This window comes from Xenopus laevis, chromosome 2S, assembly GCF_017654675.1.
Source record: "Xenopus laevis strain J_2021 chromosome 2S, Xenopus_laevis_v10.1, whole genome shotgun sequence".
Taxonomy (NCBI): Eukaryota; Metazoa; Chordata; class Amphibia; order Anura; family Pipidae; genus Xenopus; species Xenopus laevis.
The window spans coordinates 129039692-129064842 of NC_054374.1; the positions used below are offsets into that span (position 1 = coordinate 129039692).

Sequence of the window (25151 nt, forward strand, 5' to 3'; positions counted from 1 at the left end):
GATTTCGAGTTAAGCAATGTTTGGTATCAAACTAATAAGAACACAAAGACTAACAATTATGAGCCAGCTAATAACCCTCAAGTCGTGCGCTGCATTTCGACCCCTATGACACCTGATAGATGGTAGAATCCAAAATGGCGGATGCATAACTCCGGAGAATGTGACGTAGTCAAACAATTGACCAGCAACTAGAGTCCGATTGGACGTAGGCATGTATTACGTAAACACCCAAGGAATGAGTTTAAAGGTTCTCCCCTGTTCCGGAGCACTTCATTATCTCCCGCCTCCGTTCACTACCATCCCTTGCAGTTAACTGGTCAACAGGCGTAGAAGTCCCGCCCATTTCTTTCATGTCTAGTTCTTGATTGGTTGGTGTAGGCTGCCTGTTACGAAAGTAGGTGGGGTTGGTGGTAGGTTGCGTAGCAGCATCCGTAGAGCCCTGTGTCTGCTGGTGGCGTCAGCTGCTGATAGGGGGAAGTAGGGAGACCTAGAGCCCGGGCGTCAGAGACCCCCCCCGCCCCGGGACAGGCGGCGTTAGGTCTGTCGGGGTCGGGGCTCGTCACGGTGAGTGTTTGCGAAGTATAATCCTCAAGTTCTTCATTAGAAGCGAGAGCTACGAGGCCACCAAGGCAAATAAATCGGCGAGGCAGGTGTTGAGAAGTCTGTGTGCTGTGTATGTAACAGCGGTGTGCAACCTGCGGCCTTTCTTAGGTCTTCGTTTGATTTTTCTGGAACTGTTCCAAGTTGCAGTTCAGCAGTATCCGCAGGGCCGCATTGTAGGGACCTTTATAGTCTGCATGTGAGTTCTTTTGTGACCTGGGGCAAATAATGTCTGTACTATCCCTATCTGAGCCGTGTGCCTTTCATTTGATGCTCCTTTTACAGTCAAATCGTGATTAGACTGGGGGATAACACATAACATTAGACTGGGAGATAACACATAACATCAGACTGGGGGATAACACATAACATCAGACTGGGAGATAACACATAACATCAGACTGGGGGATAACACATAACATCAGACTGGGGGATAACACAGAACATCAGACTGGGGGATAACACATAACATCAGACTGGGGGATAACACAGAACATCAGACTGGGAGATAACACATAACATCAGACTGGGAGATAACACATAACATCAGACTGGGGGATAACACAGAACATCAGACTGGGGGATAACACATAACATCAGACTGGGGGATAACACAGAACATCAGACTGGGGGATAACACAGAACATCAGACTGGGGGATAACACAGAACATTAGACTGGGGGATAACACAGAACATTAGACTGGGGGATAACACAGAACATTAGACTGGGGGATAACACAGAACATTAGACTGGGGGATAACACAGAACATTAGACTGGGGGATAACACAGAACATTAGACTGGGGGATAACACAGAACATTAGACTGGGGATAACACAGAACATTAGACTGGGGGATAACACAGAACATTAGACTGGGAGATAGCACAGAACATTAGACTGGGGGATAACACAGAACATCACACTGGGACATAGCACAGAACATCACACTGGGAGAGATAACACAGAACACTCTGACTCTCAAGTGACACTAGAAATGTTAGGTACTGAGCTGTCACATCTCCCTCACCTTCCACAGAAGGTCAATGTTCCGCTCAACCCCCCAATGGTGGTTCCTGTTGGAATGATTGTAATGGAGCCTAGAGGGGCCATAACTTTATCCCTGCAGTCTTGGCAGGAATTGTGAGTCTTATGTGTGAATTTTTACCCCAAATTCATATACAGGGGAACCTCAATTTTACATCCCCTGATTTTAAGTTTCCCCTTATTTTACATTGTTGTTTTGTGGTCCCACATATATATTATGCATGATACATTTCCCTGGTTTTACATTTTTCTGGATTTTACACCATGTTTTTCTGGCCCCCTGAAAAATATTAAAAATGGGGGTTCTAATGTATATTATTTAGGCAATAGTGTACCCCTTACTGTAAAATATAAGGATAATCTAAATCACAGATAATAAACACAAATCCAGCGGCAGTGTGGTTTTAGACAGGTCACGGAACTCCAAGATGACTTCTAATATCCTTATAGTTTACAACAGGGGGTACATCTTTTATTATAATATACAAGTTTCAGTAAGGCAAGTGGCAGATATTACATCTCTAAGCACTGATTACAACTGATGACATCAATAAGCACCATTTACAAGAATTTAATTGACAGGATATTCATGGTGCTTGTGTATTATATAAACCATGGATACACTCTGGTGTTGAGTTGTGTGGCCCTCCTACTATTGGCACAGGTTCAGTGTGCTGTGTCTGAGAAAGAGAGGGCAATTGTTCTTCAAATATCAATCTTGTGTTTGTATACATCATTTGAACTGGAATTGGCAGTGCTTTATGTAGCTTGAAAAGCAAATACTATACATAATATTTAATCTGTGTTGTAAATGTCGGTGGATATTTGTCTTTATTTGATATATGTGAAGATCTGACTTATCTTCACAAGTTTGATTCAGATACGCAGTTAAGGCAGTGGTGCAGCACCCTACTACCTAATGTGGTAAAATGAATAGACCAAGGTTTTTTAACTTATTGGTCTGGTGAACCAGATTAAGTCCAGAAGAATCACTTTATTATCTTTAGAATGAATGAAGACCCTATTTGTGGTTATGGTTGTTAATTAGAGCATTAGACATTTAATTTTAATAAAGGGCATCCAGTAATACCCATACTAAACAACTTGGTAGGGATCCACCGAATCTAGGATTCGGTTCTGGATTCGGCCTTTTTCAGCAGGATTCGGATCCTTCTGTCCAGCCGAACCGAATCCTATTTTGCATATGCAAATTATGGGCTGGAGGGAAATCCTGTGACTTTTTGTCACAAAACAAGGAAGTAAAACGTGTTTTCCCTTTCCCACCCCTAATTTACAAATGCAAATTAGGATTTGGTTCGGTATTCGGCTGAATCTTTCGAGAAGGATTCGGGGGTTCGGCCGAATCCAAAATAGCTGATTCGTTGCATCCCTACAACTTGGCGACCAATTTCTGCAATATTAACTGATGCGTTTGGAATTTTTTTTCCCCATGACCGTATGCCTTTAAATATACCCAATAGGCTGTTTTTGCTTCCAATAAGGATTAATTATATCTTAGTTTGGATCAAGTACAAGGTACTGTTTTATTATTACAGAGAAAAAGGAAATCAATTTCAAAGATATGGATTTTTTGATTATAATGGAGCCAATGGGAGACAACCTTTCTGTAATTTGGAGCTTTTTGGATAACGGATCCCATACCTGTATAAACATGTGCCATCAAAGAGATTTTAAACTTGTTTGGTTCATTTTGCATGAATGTCCGCTCAGGGGTCTGTTTTAAAAGACCGTCGTAAAATCCTTTTGCATTGCTTGTGATCTGTCCAAACGAAACTTCACCTGCTGATGTGCCCTGCTCATGCATACAATAATTCTGTTTGGCTCACTGGCTGGCTGAAATTTAAATCATTTTAAGGGGTACATTTAATTTCTGTGAAAATCTCTATTTGTCTTGCTATGCAGGGTGCCTTGTTTCTAAGTGTTATTATTAATATTTTTTTATATAACTGTTTTATTTTTCAAATAAAGAAATAAATGCAATTACAAAGGTAAAATAGCGAATAGCCATGCAGAGTACATGTGTTGTGGCGCTGCATACATTCAAGTTATAAATGCTTGCACTCAATATGTTACATTAGCCACATTTCACGCATCCTTGTATCCATCTAAGTTACATGGTATCATGTATTTAGCATAAACTTAAAACACAATAAAGTTAGAAAAGAATAGAAAAAGGGAGAGGAAAGGAGAAGGGCGAGTGTCTTTTCCATTTCGTTCATAGTCCCCTTAGGGTAAGTCGGTTTGGATGTTGTAGGAGGAGGCGAGATTCTTCTTTCCTTTATTCATGAGTTCTCCTCTGAGGGAGGCTTCTGCCCACCACTTAGTATAATGAAAAGGTGCTAACAGCTTGTGGTCTTTTTGTCCCTCCAGTGTACCTAGATATTTGCTCCAAATATCAAAGAAACGGGAACCTTTGTATTCCTTGTCTTGTAATGCTAGGACCCATTGGAGTTGCATAGCAATTTGCGTTCCCACGTTTGTGTTGGAGGGGGCTGCATGTTAGTCCAGCATTCCAGGATGGTCTTAATTGTAGTTAATACATTACATCAGCTAGTCTGAAGTTACCTTTAATAGTATTGTTAGTGGGTGCAGGGTATAAACCCAGTAGGATTTGAGGATTTGTCCGTGTTATCTTAATATCACATAGGTTAGTTATTTGTGATAGGACTAAATCCCAAAGGGCATTTTGTTTTGTGCACGACTGCAGGGCGTGTTCTAGTGTGGCCTCAGGGTGGTTACGTGTCTGGGTTAGGCCTACACTCTATGGAGGAGTCTAAGAGCCACGTCCTGGAAGTATACTGACGTTAAATTTTTTGTACATTTTTGTAATCTCTGTTGCCGTGATATTTGGTATGATACTTAACCATCTGGATATATTCCCTCTGCGTGTAGTTTGTAGTCTATCTTGGGTTTAATAATGGCATAAACTGCAGACGCTGTGAGGAGTCGTCCCTTGTTTGCCTTTATCAGAATATCTAGTGGGTTATTTGCCAACTGTGGCTTTATGCCCCAAATTACCCGCTCCACATAGCTTTTTAACTTGCAGGTATGCAAAAAATGTAGCTATTAGGGAGTCCATATTTGGATTGAATGTCTTGAAATGTATCTATTGCATTAGTATTTGGATTAAGGAGTGATCCGACCGTTGTTAGGCCTTTAGATCGTGTAACAAGTAGGGTAGGGAGAGATTTGGTATGAAGTTTTGGTCTCTTGTGTACATCGGTATACTTGTTTGTTTGGTTGATCCAGTCCGTGGCGAAGTAGTATTATTATTAATTTAATTTCCCTTAAATAAACAGTAAAGTAAAAGAAAATGTCACACAAACTATTTTTAACTTCTTGCAAATGTCTAAAGCCTTGAGGCTTTAAAAAGATTTTGCTGTTTTTATTGCTCACTGTGGATTATGCAACAGCTGATTAATAAAGGCAGCTGTTCTCAATCACAGAAAGTAGTAAGAAGGATATCCTTAAGTACCAGTAACAGCAAGCAATTTGTTTAATGTCCATTTAAATATTATTTACAGTTCTACTAATGTCACATTTACTAATAAAATTTAATGCACCAGTACGTGTAGGTTGCGTCAGTCTTAGGGCTAAACTGCATGGGAGATTTTGATCAGAATTTGATTTTATCTGATTTTGCCACACAACACCAAGATTTTGTAGCATCCTGCAAAATCTGATCCCCACCGCTATAATGTAACGTTGGATCAGGTAAAATCGGATGGTGTGGTTTGTTCATGCATCTATATCTGACATTCAATGGATTTCTTCAATGAGGAAAAAAAAAGTTGGTCAGATTTGTAGGATTTGTTCTGTTGATCCAACACCATGTATGTAGTTTAGCCCTATGTTCCACATTATTTTTGCAAATGAAGTGAAAACTGCCCTGCTTCCGCAGGAGTACTAGAGGTGAAGCCGTATCCTTCACTACAGTGCAAAAGGGAATGACAGGTTCTATAGGTGGGTACCATCCTGTACTGATGCAGAGATTGTAGCCCACTTCATATTAAAATTAGAACACAGAAGACAAAGCTTATATGATCCAGTGCAGACAAGATTTTTTTGGTAGCAAGTGTTGTTATGGCTACCTAAAACTATGCCATTTTGAACAGGTGAACCTTCTCTCACCTGCAAGACCAATGTGGAACCTGCAAGCTTTGACTGCAAACCTACAAATTATCTTGGGTCAATAAACTGCATTTGTGGACTCTGGTGCCTGGCTTAGAACTGGTAGCTGTCCACTGATGTATTGGGGTTTTTATCTGGTGGATGTAGGGAATAAAATAGTTTTATGAGCTTTTGGCTATTAACTCATCAAACCAAACACAGTCTCTGTATATGGTTTATATATAACCATAGGTTTAAATTATTATGTAGCCATACAACTAGGGGCATATTTATCAAGGGCCGAATTTCCAATTGCAAAAAATTCGACATTCGAATTCAGAAAATACCAAGTGGAATTAAGTCGAGGTTTGTTTTTTTTTGTTTATTTTTTTTGGTCGAATAGGTCCGTTTTCAATCGAATTGGTCCATATTTGCCGAATACGAATCAAAGGAATAGCGCATTCAATCGAATTCGATTCAAAGTTTTCCCCCCAAAAAAACCTTTGATTTTTCAAAGTCCACCAATTGACTCCAATTAGGTTCTAGGTGGTCCCTCATAGGCTAAAACAGCAATTCGGCAGGTTTTAGATTTTGAATGGTCGGTACGTGTTAAATTTCGATATTCTCATTTTTTTTCAAAAATCGACTCAAATTTGGACTATTCCCTAGCTGAAGTACACAAAAAATAGCTCAAATTCGAATTTTTTTCATTCAAAAATTCACCTCGACCTTTGATAAATCTACCCCCTAAAGTTGTACGGTGTACAGAACATTTCTATTGCTGCATTTTTCCCTTCGAAAATGGTAGGGATTAAATGCTGTTTATTTGTACATGCCACTGGCAAATAAAACCGCATGCCTTTATTTTCCAATAGTATGGTTGACTGTATGTTAAAAGAACAGTAAGACCAAAAACTGGAATGTGCATTAAAGTAATGAAAAGCGCACTGCATTGAAAAAACGGTGTGTTTTCTTCAGAAACTTTACCATAGTTTATATAAACAAGCTGCTGTGTAGCCATGGAGGCAGCCATTCAAAGCTGAAAAAGGCACAGGATACACGGCAGATAACCGATAAACTCTGTAGTATACAATGGGATTCTTCAAAACTTATTGTGTATCCTGTGCTTGAATGGCTGCCCCCATGGCTATACAGCAGCTTGTTTATATAAACTATAGTAGAGTTTCTGGAGCAAATACATCAGTTTTACCAGTACAGGGCAACAGTAAATGATATTGTCTTTCCTTTAAAACACTTTCATTTTTTGATGTTACTGTTCCTTTAAAGGCTTTGCATCTAGTGTTTCTTCTAATAAATCCATTACTTGTAAGGCTGGTCAGATTTGAAGGTATACTTTATGGTCTGGTTGTGCTGTATTCAGAAAAACCAGTTTGTGTCGGCACATACAACCATAACGTAATAGTATAAACAAGAGCAATTTGTAACAAAAGGTGCAAGAAGGAAAGCCCTTACTTATATTGTACTTCAAACGTTTCTGCTTTGTACGTTCATTTCTTTTTCACTTCTTGTAAGAGGCTGCTGCTAAGGTGAGGTTGCCTTACGGAAGCGTTGATACAGAAGTAACTTTTTGCAACTGGCGAACATGGAATAAGAATGGGTATGCTCCATAAGGGTTGTTAGACTTTTGTTTCTTTAGTTTAAGCAGCCAGAAAAATGTGAACCACTTTTTTTTTTTTTTTTTGTATCCTTCTTCAGAAGTGCCAATGTTTTTATTTAGTGAAGAGGCAGTATAAGTCCCCTAAAACAAATTCATGCAAGCAATCAATCTTGGAAACATGCAATGCTTCAAGAATTGACCTCCAGAGTTATAATTATAAGGTAAAAAGATTTTGTAGAGACGGAGAGTCGTATGTTATCTACATTTTGGGTAGCACGCCTACAACTTCCTACTAGGCCAAGAACACCTTTACTGGCATATATTCTTGTTAAAAAATCTTCCATTTAAAACTTTGGTTACATATAAATTTTCTTTTGGACAGGCAGATAATTTGCCCACAGGTCAGTTGGCTGCATAATGTATAATTTGTCCATGTTACACTAGTCTGCGGTCCAATTGGAAGGCTCTCAAGGGAAATGGGAAAAGTGTCAATCGGGGAGGCATTCAAAAATTAAACTTTTGTCCATACAGAACTGTTATCCTGTGGAATTACATATTATCGTCCCTTGAAAGGGACTGCTGAGTGCTGAAGCACTCCCACAAAGAAAGGTTCTCTTTATACATACATGCCTTGTTTACACTGGAGAAATAAATATGACACACGAAGATGGCTCAATTGCTACCTTGTGTAGGTCATTTATGTGAAACTGAACAAACACAATCTACACTGGGCCCTAAATTCTGGAGACTGTGTTCCTCTTGTGTGGCACTGATTTACTATATCCATTACTGACCTAGATCCTGCCCTACATGCTATTTTTGAGCAGAAGATGGCTAAAGGTGCAGCCATGAGTGGATGTCATAAATTTTAAATGTAAGGTTGTTCTCTGCAATATTATTATGTTCATTTTCTAGCTCCTTATTTTAATTAAACTAGTTTTCCCTTGGAATATACTGCAATGATAAGATCGCAGCTGAAGTGCCAAACCTGAGTCTTGCAGATATAAATGTACATTTTTTTTAAAAAAGCACAAAAATTGACTCCTATCAGAGGAAAATAGAGCCCGCACTCCAGTTGGGGAAATCCATGCCATTTTGTGCAAAAAATTCTCATAGCAAACGAAATGCTACTCACACTGGGATGGAATGTCAGATGTGAAGACTATGTTGAGTCCAGAGCATGCAAAGGAGGCTGTGAGGTCCATTTATCAAAGTTCGAATTTATCTCCATATTTTCTGAAAAGAACTCCAATCAAATCCACTCGTTTTTTTCTCCTTATTTATTAATACACTTTCCCGAAAACCATGAAATCTTCGGATTATTGCTTGAAACCCAGCGCAGATCAAAATATCTTTGGGACTTCTCCCATTGACTTATATGCAACATCAGCAGGTCCGAGATGCCGGATTTTCGGATTCTGATGTTTTCCATCCTCGAGGTATGATAAATCCCAAAAAAATGTTTTTTCCTCACTAAAAATTTGGATTTTATTGTAAAAAAACACGGTTTTGTCTTTTTTTGGCATTCGGAGATAAGTAAATAACCCCCTACGTGTTTCAACTTGTTTATTAGGTAGGCGCTCATTAAGTGCATGGGTGTGAACAAACATGGTCACTCACACTGAGAGCTCCCCCCTGTCCCCCCACACACACACAAAATAATTTTGGTTTTGTGAGACGAGATTGATCCTTTACTGTCCATGTATTTAAAATAGACAATGTTTGACGGTTTAATCCACGGTGCTCTGTGATATATACATTTCTATGGAATGCTGAAGTTGCACAGGTAAAGGACTTTGCTTTGCAGCATGTAAGAACCGTGTTTGGACTGGGGTGCGCCCATACACTATAATCAAACTTGTATTTTGTTTCTGGAGTGAGCCATCCAAATCACCAGAAAGTATTTTCAGTTGTAGGCTGGAGAAAGGCAAAATAAGAAGGCGAATACATTTATAACCATATAAAATAAATTACGAAGACCAGATGAAAAATTGATTAGAATAGGTGTATCTAATACACGAACTTCTGTTACGTTATTTCTTATCCTTTAGTTGGTGTTTTTCTTAACTTTTAGTCTAGTCTGTACTTACACCCTTGATCTTGCCTAAGACGTGCTGCAAGTAAGCTCATTATAGCTTAGAAGAACCCAAAAATGTCAATTCAGTGATGTTAGTTTAGTAGTCAGATTGTAAGCTCCAATGGGGAAGGGACAGATGCGAATGATGTAATTTTTGCAGAGCACCCCAGAATGTAAAATGATAAAAAAAAATTGACGCCTAGTATTACTGTTGTGATGACATGCCATATGTTTCCTTTTGCAGTGTGTAGTGTTGGTGATGAGCGATGGGGTATGATGTAAGTCGTTTCCAGGGTGATGTTGACGAAGATCTTATTTGCCCCATTTGCAGTGGGGTCTTGGAGGAGCCAGTGCAAGTAAGTTAACCATTTATATGTTGATCTATTAAAAATATCTAGAATCCGGTTTGAATAATATTAGTGCTGCTTTAGTTGGGTTGCTCTGTTCCTGACTTCAAATGTGCATGCTTCTGCTCAGTGACTGTGATATAGGAGGTGAAGTTAGCAGAAATGACAGTTGCCAACCTGGTTGCACTACTCTGCTTTTTATTACCAGGTACGAGAGAACATGGGGGTTTCTTTCGGTTGACAGGGCTATGCTGGAGTCCTATGATTTGTCTGTCAATTTAAATCTTGAGAGTGCTGTGATTTATTTGTTCATAATACACAATGCTTTTACATAGCAGTTACAATATATTTTCTTGACCTTGGTGAATATGCTGATTTCAAAAACTGGCTAAGAGCCAGAAGGTCTAACCAAAAATTGTTCTTAATATTTCCTATATCTATTGGCTGATGATATGCTTGTGTATGCAGCTCGTCATCCGAAATAATCTTTATGCTAAGAAACAGCTTTTAGGAGTTTTCTCCAACTCTGCCAAGTGGGCACTTTAATGTCTCTGTGGGATATGCAAGTGCTGGTCACATGAGCCAGGCTGCTTTCTTGTTCCATCTACTCTGTCCCTAGATCTCATTCTGTCTTAACTCCACCAAGAGCCAGGGACATTTGTTCCATTGAGCTGCTACTTTCCAAGGTAACATTAGCATGTGACTCAAGCAGTGCAGATTCTGTGCTTGCACAGTGCTACTTGTGTTCTATTGTTTCCAGTATCGATGCACCGAATCCAGTATTCAGTTTGGGATTCTGCCTTTTTCAGCAGGATTCGGCCTTTTTCAGCAGGATTCGGCCGAATCCTTCTGCCTGGCCGAACCGAATCCAAATCCTAATTTGCATATGCAAATTAGGGTTCGGTATTCGGCCGAATCCTTCATAAAGGATTCGGGGGGTTCGGCAGAATCCAAAATAGTGGATTTGGTGCATCCCTAATTTCCAGCTTACTGAGCTGCTTATGTGTCTGTGTTTTCTGCTGTTTCTTTAAAAACTTTACTTTAAAGTAATACAAATATAATGCAGTGCTGCCCTGCACTGGTAAAATTGCTGTGTTTGCTTCAGAAACACTACTATTGTTTATATAAATAAGCTGCCGTGTAGCAAGGGGGGCAGCCATTCATAGGAGAAAAGACTCAGCAGATAAGCTCTGTAGAACATAATGGTGTTATCTGTTATCCACTATTTAACCTGTGCCGTATAGCCTTTTTTTTTTTTTTTGCAATTTCCACCATTGCTACTCAGCATCTTGTTTATATGAACTATAGTAGTGTTTCTGAAACAAACAAATCAGTTTTACCAGTGCAGGGCAACACTATATGTTATTTTCATTACTTTAAAACACTTTAGGTTCCTTTAAGGACATTCATTGTCCATCTCCTCGGCCACGAAGAAGAATGGTTAGAGGTTTGCTGCAGCTCATTGACTATTTGAGTGTTATGCTGTTTCTAATGCATCTATTTATAATTAAATGCTTATAATTATTCAATAATTGTATTAAATTCAAATGCTAAGATAGAAGCATAGTCAGTTGCTTTAGGTTTGGGGTGAGGGGTTGTTGTGTATGTTCTTAACTGTTTGAATTAATAGCATTCATATTTAATAATTCATATTTAATAGTATTGACTTCAAATTGGATTGGCAGGTTGGAAATGTATGCTAGATCAGAACTTCTGATTCGATTTTGGAATGTTCTCAAACGATATATAAAAATATAAATATAATTATTATAATAAATATCATTTATTTTAATAGCTGCATACAATATTCTCTTGGGTAGTGGTCAGTTGCTAAAAGGAATGTACAACAATTTTCCCCACTATATGCTGCTTGCATTTATTATGCACAGTTGTTTTCTTCTCTTCTTACCCACTACCCCTTTCAGGGCTCTCAGTCATAGCAATATACATAGGATGCTGGGAAACTGATTGTCACTAACAATTTGTCACTAACAAAGACCTCCTACATGGAATTAAAGGGACATATCACATTGAAGTTGGCTTTACCTCTTGTATTGGTCTGTATTTATATGTAATCTGTATTTTTGAAGTCTTTACCTTTTATATTGTACAGGGATGTGTAATATGTTGGCGCAATAGAAATTGAATTGATACCTGGTACTAGTAGTAATAGAAGTAGTAGTTGTAGTAGTTGTATTCTAAAGCATATTGTAATGGGCCAGTGACCCTAACAGCCAGATGGCATTTTAATTTTTAAACTGAACAGAGGCAGAATAGAAAGGTATTTAGTTAATAAGTTACAAAAAACATAATGAAAGTGGTAACTGTCACTTTTTTGAAATTACAAATAACATTTATACTAAGCCAAAGGCAGCGCTTGTATTCCAGGCAACCCTTTTGGTTAAGCTAAAAACATGGGTGTGTATGGCCCTAGCATATCATTGAGTTAAAAGATAAGAGAAAACATTTGTCCAAGGTCCATGAACCACTTATCTAGATATGTACATTGGTACATAGGGAGATACCTTAAAACAAAATACATTCTGTGCACCTTTAATAACACAGCACACATTTTATATAGTATTATAACATATAATTTTGTTTAAATGCAGTGTGGGCCTTAAATTGCTCAGCAGCTCTCCAGTTTGGGATTTCAGCAGTTATCTAGTTGCTAGGGTCTTATTTTCCCTAGTGACCCCCATTTGAAAGCTGGAAAGCGGTAGAAGAGAATGGCGAATAACTCAAAAACTATAAAAATAAAGAAATGAAGGCCAACTGCTAAACTGCTATGAATATGACTTTCTATAACATACAAAAGTTTAACGTAAAGCTGAGCCACCCAATGCAAAATAGAATTCCGCTGTTTTTTCTTCTCTAAAATACTGTTGTGTTCTCCAGATCTTTGCTTAAATTTACACACGCTTTCTATGTCTCTTTAAAAAAAAAAAAAAAAAAAAAAAAAAAGTGATACACTACATTCAGGTGTATCACTTTACAGATAACTTTAGATATCCTCTCCTATTTATCTATTTCACGCTACCATTAATATAAAGTCATGCGAGAGTGCAATAAGTGTCTTGCAGTCTTTTTGGATTATTGGTAGTAATAAACATTTGCACCTGGTTGATCCAAGATCCAAAAAAACTTCAGTATTGTTGTTACTTAACATTGGGTATATAAAGTTGAAGAATAAAAAAAGTTGGAGGTAAGTGTGTAGGTTTTGCATGACAAACGAATCACTACACTATATACAGTCGGTATGTATTAAGGAAGTAGTTGGTAGTCTTATTATCTTTTGCATTTTGCATTTGTGTGTTGTGTCCAAACTCATCTGCTTTAAAGCAACATATTTATTAATGTCCCCAACCTGCAGGCTCCTCACTGCGAGCACGCATTCTGCAATGCATGCATTACCCAGTGGTTTTCTCAACAACAAACCTGTCCAGTCGACCGCAGTGTTGTAACTGTCGCCCATTTACGTCCAGTTCCCCGCATCATGCGGAATATGCTATCAAAGTTGCAGATTACATGTGACAACGCAGTTTTTGGCTGTACTACCATTGTGCGACTTGACAACCTCATGTCTCACCTTAGTGACTGTGAACATAATCCAAAACGACCAGTGACATGTGAACAGGGTTGTGGGTAAGTAGCTCTTATTCTTTAGCTTAATAGAATTAGTAATTCTGGCCTATGTAAGAGAATGTTATGTGGAAGTTGTCAGTTTTCTTCAAGTGGACCATGATCCAGACATAAAAAGCTGTATGATAAAAGTCCCTTTCAAATTAAACATGAAATCCAAATTCTTTTTTTATTAAAGCATTCATAGCTGTTGTAAACTTATTTAAAATCTCGATTATATATTGTCTGCCCCTCCTCTATGCCTTAGGCATAGAGGTGGGGCAGGCAATTACTTTCACTTTCCATTCAGCACTTACTAGATGTCACTGCTTTTCCCAAATTCCCCCTCTCTCTTTAACATTTAATTGTGTAGCCAGGGCATGGGGATGGGCATCAGGTCCCCCATTCTGGTGCACAAACAAGATTTTGAGATGATGCAAGGCTTGCCTTAGCAAGCAGGCAGACACCATTTTGTGGACACTGTAGTTATTTCCAAGACTGAAGGGAACACGATTCAAATAATTTATATAGTGTAATTAAAGTTTATTTGCTTGACTAACGCAATAAAACAGAATTTGGAATAATTTTTTCAGGTGATGGGTCCACTTTAAACCATTGTTTTATTTGAAAGTAGTATCTGTCCTGAGCTGGACACAACTACATGTTTTATTTAAACATTGTTAGGATAGTCAGTTCTATTTCCCATCAATTCTTTGCCCTTTTCTGTCATTCTCCTTCTCTACAGGTTTTCAATTCCCACAATGCCTGTATTTTCTCTTGTAAGAGTTTTCAGTGACACATATTCAAGAGTGCAATAAATACATGGTCCGACTGGGCCACCAGGAAAAAAACCTGGTGGGCACTCCACCGGCCCAAACCCACTGTCCCCTAAAGAAAAGCAGATGTGGCACGGTACAGCTGCGTGTGTGAGGGAGTTGGGAAGGGGGACCCGGTGACTGTCAGAAAGGCCCTTTGTGTCTCAGCCCCGGTGGGCCCCCAATGCTCCAGTCAGACCCGGAGTAAATAGGAAAGGCTGCTTGTGTGCTTGAACTTTTAGTAGGTGGAAGCCAAATATTTACAGATGTATAAATAATGTTGTCCGTGTATATCCCTCTTTCAGACTAGAAATGCCCAAAGATGAAGTACCAAACCACAACTGCATAAAACACCTTCGCTCTGTGGTTCAACAGCAGCAGATACGAATAGGGGAGCTGGAGAAAACAGCTGCTGAGAGCAAACACCAGCTCTCTGAACAGGTAAGGTCTTTGCATACCTTTTGTGTATGATGTTGTTCATTGGTACTTCTGTTTGGAAATATAGACTGACCAAATATTATTTTAAAATGTCAGAATGATCAAAAAAATGCAGTGTAAATATATTTACATATTATCTAACATATCTCTGGTTGGTTATTTACTCCTTCTTCAATATCTAAGGGTTGAAGGCAAATTGTGTGTGACCCTGGATATATCACCCCACTATTTATTGCTTGTATAGCTATACCTAGTAGGTATCCAATTCAGCTTGCTCATAATCTTAATATTATGAATGGGGAAATTATGGAAAATAAGACACCAAGGAAAAAGTAGAGGAGACAAATAAATCTTTCTTATACATAATGTTTAAACCGTGCCCCCAGATGGGGACATAAAACAATGAAAGAGAGATTTTTGTACTTACCGTTAAATCTTTTTCTCTTGTCCTATATTGGGGGACACAGGCACCGTGGGGATGAAGATCCTGCAGCTGGAGATGGACACTATGTTGCAAAATAAGACTCCTCCTCCTGCTCTGGGCTTCATCCCCTGCCTCCTCCTACAATCCTCAGTTTCGACCGAAGAAGGAGCAAAGCAGCCCAAAACAGAAGAGAAATCAAAAATAACACCCTCTGAACTAAACATTAGAAAATTGAAGAACCAACATAATGGAAAAAACATTGCGGAAAACGTGACAAAAAAACAGTGTCAGAATAGGGAGGGAAAGCCTGTGTCCCCCAATATAGGACAAGAGAAAAAGATTTAACGGTAAGTACAAAAATCTCTCTTTCTCTTGCCTAATTGGGGGACACAGGCACCGTGGGGACGTCCCAAAGCTCCCAAAAGGGTGGGACACTGTATGGTAGGTGTCTAGCTAACCACAGCGCTGAGCACCTTCCTCCCAAAAGCAGCATCGGCTGAAGCATGCGTGTGAAACCTGTAGAAGCGAGTGAAGGTATGAAGGGATGCCCATGTGGCCGCTTTACAGATCTGATCCGCTGAAGCTTGGTGACGGAAAGCCCACGTAGTGCTGAGGGAGCGAGTGGAGTGAGCCCTAACCTTGATCGGAGGATCCTTGCCCTTGACAGCGTATGCTCTGGAAATGACAGACCGGATCCACTTGGCTAAAGTCGTCTTGGCGGCCTTGGTGCCCCTTTTGGGGCCATCAGGGAGAATGAAGAGCGCATCAGTCCTACGAACATGCTCTGTGGCTTTCAGATAGAATGAAACAGCTCGAACAACATCCAGAGTGTGGAGCTTGTGTTCAATCGGGCCTTTGGGATTTGGACACAGTGAAGGGACAACAATGTCCTGGTTCAAGTGGAAAGCAGATACCACCTTAGGCAAAAAGTCTGGAGTAGGTCGAAGCACCACTTTGTCCATGTGAACAACCGTGAAAGGTGATTTGCAGGAGAGAGCCGCAAGCTCCGAAACTCTCCTAGCGGACGTAATTGCCAACAGGAACAACACCTTCTCGGTGAGAGTAGACAGAGGAAGTTGATCAAGTGGTTCGAAGGGGTCCTCTTGCAAGGCTGATAGCACCAAATTGAGGTCCCACGGGGGCACAGGGCAGCGATACGGAGGGATGATACGAGTCGCACCTTGTAGAAAAGTCTGGATTTTTGGGTTAAGGGCCAGCTTGCATTGCAGGAGAATAGACAAGGCCGAAACCTGCACCTTGAGGGAGCTGAGGGCTAGGCCCTTCGAAAGACCGTCCTGCAAGAAGGAGAGGACCTCCTTGACTCGCGCCCTTTGAGGATTAATGGCTCCGTGCTCACACCATGATATGAAGGTTCTCCAAACACGGTGGTAGATTCTTGCTGAGACAGGCTTTCGTGCTCGCAGCATGGTGGGAATCGCATCAGGGGGTGCTCCCGAATCCCGTAGAATCAAGGCCTCAAGAGCCACGCCGGTAAAGCCCAGAGATGAGAATTCGGGTGGACAACCGGACCCTGAGTGAGGAGGTCTGTCCGTTGAGGAAGATGGAAGGGTCTGTCCACGGCCATGGCGATGAGATCTGCGAACCAGGCCGTGCGGGGCCAGAAGGGCGCCACCAAGATGGTCAGGGTTCCCTCTCTTTTTATCTTTTTTATCACCTTTGGCAGGAGTGCCAGAGGGGGGAAGATGTAAACTCTGGAGAAGCTCCACGGAATCACTAGGGCGTCTACTGCGTGAGCCAAGGGGTCGAGGCTCCTGGAGACGAAGTACGGAACCTGCCGGTTGGCCCTGGACGCCATAAGGTCGATGTCTGGCAGGCCCCACCTTGTCACAATGAGTTGGAACACTTCGTGGTGGAGGCTCCACTCCCCGTGATCGATCGTTTCTCTGCTCAGGTAGTCTGCCAACCAATTGTCCACCCCGGGTATGTGTACCGCCGAGATGGCGGGGATGTTGTTCTCCGCCCAAGTCAGAATCTCCTGAGCTTCCCTGAGGGCCGCAAGACTTCTGGTGCCTCCTTGATGGTTTATGTAGGCCATGGCCGTCACGTTGTCGGACTGGATTCGCACGGGGTGACCCTGGAGTACTGTCGCCGTGTGTTCCAGGGAGTAGCGTATCGCTCTGAGCTCCAGAAGGTTGATGGGTAGCCTCTGTTCCTCTGGAGTCCAGAGACCCTGTACTGTGGTTTGGTCTATGACACCTCCCCACCCGCGAAGACTGGCATCCGTGGTGAGAATCTTCCAGTGATGGGGGGGAAAGGGTTTTCCCCCCGTCGTCCGAAGTGGTTGAAGCCACCAATGGAGAGAGAGAAGCACACGACTTGGAATGGAGATCTTGCGATCGAGGTTGACTCGGCCCCTGTGCTGGTGTAGCAGGATGGTGCGTTGAAGTGGTCTGGTGTGGGATTGAGCATACGGGATGGCCGGGAAGGATGCCACCATCGTGCCCAAAGTCTGCATCGCTGATCGAAGGGTAACCTTGTTGGATCCCATGAGAGATCTGATCCGAGTCCGGAGGGTCCGGACCTTGTCCTGCGGCAGAAATGCTCTCCCTTGTCTGGAGTCCAGTATCAGGCCGAGGTACTGTATTGATTGAGTCGGGTGGAGGTTCGACTTGTTGAAGTTGATCGTCCAGCCCAGAGATGTCAGGGTCTGGAGAACCTGAGATGTGTGCAGATGAGCCAGAGAGGCCGACTGACCCTTGACGAGGAGATCGTCTAAATAGGGAATAACTGTGATGCCCTTGAGTCGGAGTTCTTCCAATGCTGCCACCATGACCTTGGTGAAGGTGCGTGGGGCTGACGAAAGGCCGAATGGCAGCGCCACGAACTGCCAATGATTTCCATCCACAAAAAATCTGAGGAAGCTGTGGTGAGCTGGATGAATGGGTATATGGAGATATGAGTCCTTGATGTCTATGACCGTCATGAACTCGTTCTCTTCCATGGAGGCAAGGACTGACGGTATTGACTCCATTTTGAAATGGCACCGTTTGACGAACGGGTTGAGATCCTTCAGGTCTAGGACAGGTCTGAGCGAGCCGTCTTTTTTGGGAACCATGAAGAGGTTGGAATAGTAGCCCCTTCCCTTGGAGTGTGATGGGACAGGTTGAATGGTGCCCTCCATGGCCAGGTCTTGGATGACGGAAAGGAATTTGGTTCTGTCGGGAGCCTTGGTCGGCAGTCTGGATACAAAAAATCTGTGAGGGGGCGTGTGTAAAAAGTCTATCAAAAGTCCTTGGGAAACCACTCGAAGGACCCACTGGTCCCGAATTTTGTTGTGCCAAACCTCTCGAAAGTGTTTGAGTCGGCCTCCTAAGGGAATCCCTTCGGGAGGGGGCACACCTTCATGCGTTGTGGGGTTTATCTTGTGAAGGCTTGGAGGTGGGCTTGGAGGAAGACCAGGTTTGTCTTTGTTTGCCTTGAAATCGGGAGCGAAAGTTGGAGGTGGACTTATCAGGTTGCGTCTTCGACCTTTGTCCTTGTCTGAAGGGCCGAAAAAAGGATCTCCTTTTGAAGGGGGGTCTCTTGGGTCTGGTTTGGGGAAGTAGCGTGCTCTTACCCCCAGTCGCTTGAGAAATGATTTTATCCAGTTCGGCCCCGAAGAGGAGTTTACCTTGAAAGGGAATGCTGACAAGAGAGCGTTTGGAGGTTAGGTCAGCGGACCATGACTTTAGCCACAAATATCTGCGAGCGGCTACGGAGTGGGCTGAAGCTTGAGCCACCATCCTTGCCGCGTCGAGTGCTGCATCCCCGATGTAGTTAGTAGCGTCTGCTATCTTGGAAAGGATGTTGTCGGTAGTTGGATCTTCGGATCCTATGAGCTGTGCTGCCTGTTCCACCCAGACCTCCATGGCCTTAGCAACCCAGGCGATAGCAAAGATGGGCCGGAAGGCCGAGCCCGAGGCGGTGAAGGAGGACTTGCAGAAACCCTCAAGGCGCTTGTCAATGGGATCTTTGAAAGCGGCCGCGTCGGCAACAGGGATGGTGGTATTCCTGGATAATCTGGAAACTGGAGGATCCACCACAGGAGGTGAAGACCAGAGATCAATGCATTCCTTAGGAAAAGGATATGTCTGGGTGAATCGCTTGGAAAGTTGCACTCTGTGATCAGGGTTTTTCCATTGGGACTTGATGATTTCGTCAAGCTGTTCGTATGCAGGGAAAAGGCATGAGCTTTTCTTGTGACGCTTAAAGATGTTCTTTGCTGGCTCGATGGAGGGAGAATCTTCCTCAATGTTTAGCGTGTTGAGTACTGCTTGAATAAGGCCTTCCACTTCCCCTTGAGTTCTGGGAGTGTCTATGTCAGGATCAGGGAGTTCCTGATCGGAGTCCTCGTCTGACGGGACTTGACCTTCCTCTTCAGATGGGGAAAGAAGTTCTCCGGGGGAGTCCGGAGGTGAAAGGACTGGGCGTTTTGATTTCCCTGGGCGGTGTTGAGAATGAGAAGGTTGGGATAAGTGCTCCAGCACCTTGTCTAGGGTCTCGGGGATGCGGGCCAAATGTTGGATGCCTGCAAGTGAGAGGGAAATAGCCCTAAGGAGATCTGGTTCCGAAGTACTAGCCTGAGGTAGAGGAGGTAATTCGGAGTTTCTGCAGGCCCCACACAATGATTCAGACGAGGCTGAAGAAAATTTTGTTTTACAATTTGAGCAGGCTAAAAAGGAGACCTGCGGGTGAGTTAGAGCTGAGGACTTGGAGGTCCTGGGCTCATCTGCCTTGTTAGCCATATTGCTCCTTCTTGGAAACTGTAGGAGTAATAGGAAAGGATCCAAATAAACAGTGTAAAATCTGTGGTTTTTTTTTTTTTTTTAATAAGAGGCAGGGGAATCGACCTCCTAGCCGAAGCAGAGGTATGGCTGTGGGCAATTCTCCAGGCAGGTGTGGTCTGTGGAGAAAACAACAGAAGTATGAATGGTAGCCCAGGGGGTCCATTTACCCTGTAATGTAGTAGCCCTGAGTAAGCAGCCCAAAATATGTAAGCATAGTCATCCACATAAACGTAGCCATGATCAGAAAGCATAGAAGGGGTATAAAATATGGTTGCATACCCTATATATCTATACCATATATATATATATAATATATATATAAATATCCAGGTAGGTAGTAAGGGGAAGCCAGAAGCGCATGTAAGCAGAGAGAGGGATATGTATACGTCAAGGGCTAGTATATGGTAGATATATATAAATATATAATATATAAATATATAATATATATAAATGCGTCCCAGCACAAAAAAAGGGTAGCCGAATGCGCTGTTGGAGGGAGCGCGACGCGGTAAAGAGAGACAGCGTGAGAAGGAAAGCGTCGTGGAGGAGCGGAGGTATGATTAAAACCAGCCCTCCGTGCGACTATAAGAGCCGTTGGTTGCTACCTGTTCGTAGGGGAATCCGGATCAGACGTCTGTGCAGGGAGAAGAGCCAGGCGCGTCTGGCGGGAGAGTTGCCGGAAGAGGAAGTGCATGTGGGGAGAAGGGGTGATGGAACGCAGTGCGTTCCACCGGGGAAAAAAGGCGCGCGTCCCTGAGCAGAAGAGAGAAGGCTGGGAGGGCGGGGCAGGGAGGGGAGGATGGTGGAACGCAATGCGTTCCACCAGGAGAATGGCGGTAAAAAGGCCAGAAAAAAGGAACGGCGCATAAGTAAGGGTGTCTCGGTCTACAGTGAGGGTGACAAGGGAGTAGAAAAGAATAAATGAAAAGTACTCACCTACTAGAAGTCAGCCAGCTGAGTTGTGCCCAGTAAATGACGCCCCCTGTGAATAATAGACACACATATAAATATATATATGCACAGGTGTGAAATATATATGTATATGTGAGCTATCATACTGTTATACAACCGGGTGGATGTATATCGCTGATGCAGACCTCCGTAGAGCGGGAAAGCAGCGTAGGGGGTGAGGAGCCAGCCTGCAGACCTCCGGAGAGCGGGAAGGCTAAAGGGCAATGAAGTACAGCTGGAGAGGCGCTTGAATAAATCAGTGGCCCCTGGGTGTGGCGTGATCTTAGACCTGAGGCCCTGATCAGTGCTCCAGCCACTAGACTTGAAAAAGCGTGTCGTCTCCTTCTGAGGACACTAAAAGAAACTGAGGATTGTAGGAGGAGGCAGGGGATGAAGCCCAGAGCAGGAGGAGGAGTCTTATTTTGCAACATAGTGTCCATCTCCAGCTGCAGGATCTTCATCCCCACGGTGCCTGTGTCCCCCAATTAGGCAAGAGAAAGGTAAGATAATGATAAGGATCATTGATCAAGCTGTTTACTCATCTGCCATTAAGGTTGAACAGGGCCACAGCTACATAAACAGGCCACTTTTCAGACAAAGGACACCTTCTAGGGGTTTCCTTATAGACTGGGCTGATAAATATGTTAGCATATTTTATAGTTAGTTCCCCAGTCTATTGGAAAATGTTTAGCAGTCCTTAACTGTATATTATCTATTAAAGGGTGCAGTGCATTTCTGTTGTTTTATTTTAGCACTTTCTGCATTTTGTGAGATTTGTTTTTAACCATATTAATAAGAGTTGTTCTTATAATGCCTTTTTTTCTGACAGTTTGTCCTTATCTGAAAATGAACAAATCTTTTTCTTATCTAAAAGTGAAATAGTTAATTCTCATTTTGATCAAATGTGTCTATTTAACATCTACAGAAAAGGGATATCCAGTTGCTGAAAGCCTACATGAGAGCCATCCGAAGCGCCAATCCAAACCTACAGAACCTAGAAGAGACTATAGAGTACAATGAAATCCTTGAGTAAGTTTCCTATCGTAAAAGGCTATGACTGAGGAAGCACACTTTTGGTTATACATTCTGACTTATTCTTACATTTTACTGCAGATTGTAAGTGGATTCTTGCACAGGTTAGGCTTTAATACATCCTAACTAATTGCCTACTTGAGCTGTCCTGGAGGTTATATCACTTATGACTAACTCATGTAAACTAGATCAAATGCAACTCGGTCTGCATATAAATACTGTGTTATTATTCTGGCAAAGGGCTTATGCCATAGATTATTATATAGACTAACTATTTGTATTGTATTCCTGTGTAAGAAGACCCTTAATATTCCAGTTATTCTGAAATATGCTTTTTAAGAAGATTTTTTGGGGGGGGTTTTGTCTGCAACAAAATGTTTGAAATGTTTGGGTTTTCATTATTTTCATTTTTTGATGTTACTGTTCCTTTTAGGTTTGTAAATCACCTCCTGCTCAAGATTATTTAGCCATCATACTTGCCAAAAATAGGGGGTTCAACAGGGTGCAAGCACAGAAGAATGAATGATTCTTCCTTTTAAACACTCCCTATATTGCAGTAACCTACATATACAGACGCGCAAGAGGCATATTTATCTAAGGATGAAAAAAATAATTCTCCACTAATTCTAAAAGCCTGTATGCATTTTTGAAAATCGTGCTTGATAGAATATTCTTATTGTTAATACTTTTAGTAGTACTAAATACAATAGTGTTGTTGTATTAAACCATCATAGTGTTTTCTGGCCCCAAGAATGGAGCTGAAAGCAAGGGAGATGAGCAAAAGGGGGTGATTATTATTCTATCAGTTATTTAATACAGGAGGAGATAGGTAAACACAGGGCTCTGCTGGCATTCACTGCCAGTGAGGTTATGCTGTACCATGATTTATAGAACCTCAGAAGTTAAAGGGGAACTATTGTGAAAATGAACATTAAATATAAGCTTGAGCATACAGGAGTTGGTGTCTTGTAGTCATTGACAGTTCAATACAATATATCTTATAGGGAGCTCCTTTTGCCTAGAAGATGTATTAGAGCTCACTCTATTAAAATCACCAGACATCCTGTCTCTCTACATGTAGAATTTGTGCAAAAGGCAGTTATTTTGTTTGAACTGGAATCTGTTATTTGAGTGAGCTCTAATTCATCTGCTAGGAAAGATGAATTAGATGCTAGGAGCCCCCCTATAAGATATATTGGATCTAACTGACAATGACTATCTGACACCCAACTGCTGCATGAAGAGAGAATGAAGAGAAACAGATGCTGAGAGAGGAATAGTGAACATAAACTTGATTATTTCAGAAACAATGCAGAATTTTTAATTGATCGTATTTCAGTATGACGAAGCTTATGTTAAATTTTCTTTTTCGCGATAGTTCCCCTTATGCTTTGGTAGATGCACTTCGATCACAGCCTTCTCAGCTTTCGAATTTTGCTATTTAAGTTTTATGTTTTCATATTTTTTTTTTTTTTTTTTTAAATAGATGGGTAAACTCCTTACAGCCAGCACGTGTGACAAGATGGGGCGGGATGATATCCACACCAGATGCAGTCCTACAAGCTGTCATCAAGCGCTCTCTGGTGGAAAGTGGCTGTCCTGCCTCCATCGTAAATGAGATTATTGAGAATGCTCATGAGCGTAACTGGCCACAGGGTCTGGCCACACTTGAGACTCGGCAAATGAACAGGAGGTATTATGAGAACTATGTGGCCAAACGTATTCCTGGCAAGCAGGCAGTTGTGGTGATGGCTTGTGAGAACCAGCACATGGGGGAGGATATGGTGCTGGAACCTGGACTAGTGATGATCTTTGCTCACGGAGTCGAAGAAATTTAACTGGACACCAAACAAACAAAATCTGTACTCCAGTTGCTATATCATCTGCTCTATCTTCAGTAAGAAGCAGCTTGTTAATCTTTAAGTAACCATGAATATCTACTGTCTCCAGACCCAACTGCTGCAACTGATACCTAATGACTGGGTGCTTAGTGATCCCTTTCATTGGTTTTCAAAAAGGAATATCTCTATAAACCTTAATTTGGGGCTGGTATTTATGGAAATCGAAGATGCACTATTAACACAGTTTAATGTTTGCTGCACAGCTGGCCTCCTTGGCTTAGATTCATCTGGGATGGCTAGGAAAGACTAGAGTTTCAAGATTAACTTAAGGACATGGGAGAAGGAGATGTTTGTTAGGGGAGCATTAATGGGCATTTTACAAAAAGGCAGTGCAAAAGCACAGTCTCTCTGATCACTGGTGTCTGCTAGGACATTGATATCCTGTAACTTGAACTCATGCAGACTCATTTGGACTTGGATCTTGTTGGAGTGGGCTAAAAGAGAAAGTAGATATTTTTTTAATCCCTTTATCATTTAGTACTTTTGACAAGTTCAGTACGCTTTGGCAGGTATGGCTTTTGTCACAGTATATTGATAGCAGGTTGTTGCACAAAAATGCACTCATGAAACCAAAATCAAGCAGCTCACCAATGCCATATAGTTACACGTTCCTGCTACGGGGCAGGTGTGTTAAATGTGTCACGTCAAACACCACAATCTGTCCTCAATAAATGGAAATTTTAGTGGTTGCAGAATACTCTAGTGTTGGGCATATATTATTTACAGAACATGGCGTATTTGTTTACCTGCTATCTTAACACAGCGACACGCATTTTCAGTTCACATGCAATAATGGATATGCAAAATCTGAGTGTTTGGAGTCTTTTGTATTGTTTGTATACTGCAGCAAAATGTTGATTTTTCTCTGTTTTTAACACAAACATTTCGACTGTGGCCAGCTCTGTTGTTCATGGTGCCCAGGTTGTAGGAAATGTTCTTCTTTTGCTTAACATCAAGTGCATTTTTTTTTTTTACAGTTTTATTTAATTTTGCTAGCTCTTTCTTAGGTGAGTTTCACACGGTTTTCAGCTACACTCTCACTCCTGCCTGATGCTGGGTCCCCTGTATGTGGCTACTTGCTTCTGGATATTTTGAAAGCTTTATGTATTTTGTTCTCACTGTTCATATTTGATATTTGTGCTTCAGTGTTTTTGTATTTGTTTTTTTCTGTGGTTTTTTTTTTTTTGTGTCTTTTTAATATACATAAAACAGTCATATTCTTTTGTGTGAATTTCATTAATGTATTTCTTAGAATGGGTTCTATATAGAACAGGTGCGAGGTTCAATATTGATAGCTGCCTAAAATATCTTCACAAGGGAAGTACTTAATTCTGACTGTATTCCATTTGTTAAATAGAATTA

General features: G+C 41.6%; 1 protein-coding gene across 1 annotated transcript; it reads left to right on the forward strand.

The window, feature by feature from the left end:
- Positions 1–393: 393 nt before the first annotated feature.
- On the forward strand, positions 394–25004 carry rnf41.S (ring finger protein 41 S homeolog; the record flags this gene model as incomplete). The annotated part of the gene is given in 6 exon segments (NM_001095792.1): positions 394–564; positions 9718–9829; positions 13194–13465; positions 14562–14697; positions 21782–21885; positions 23375–25004. Coding segments are annotated over 5 exon segments (954 nt in total). The 3' UTR covers positions 23727–25004.
- Positions 25005–25151: the final 147 nt, after the last annotated feature.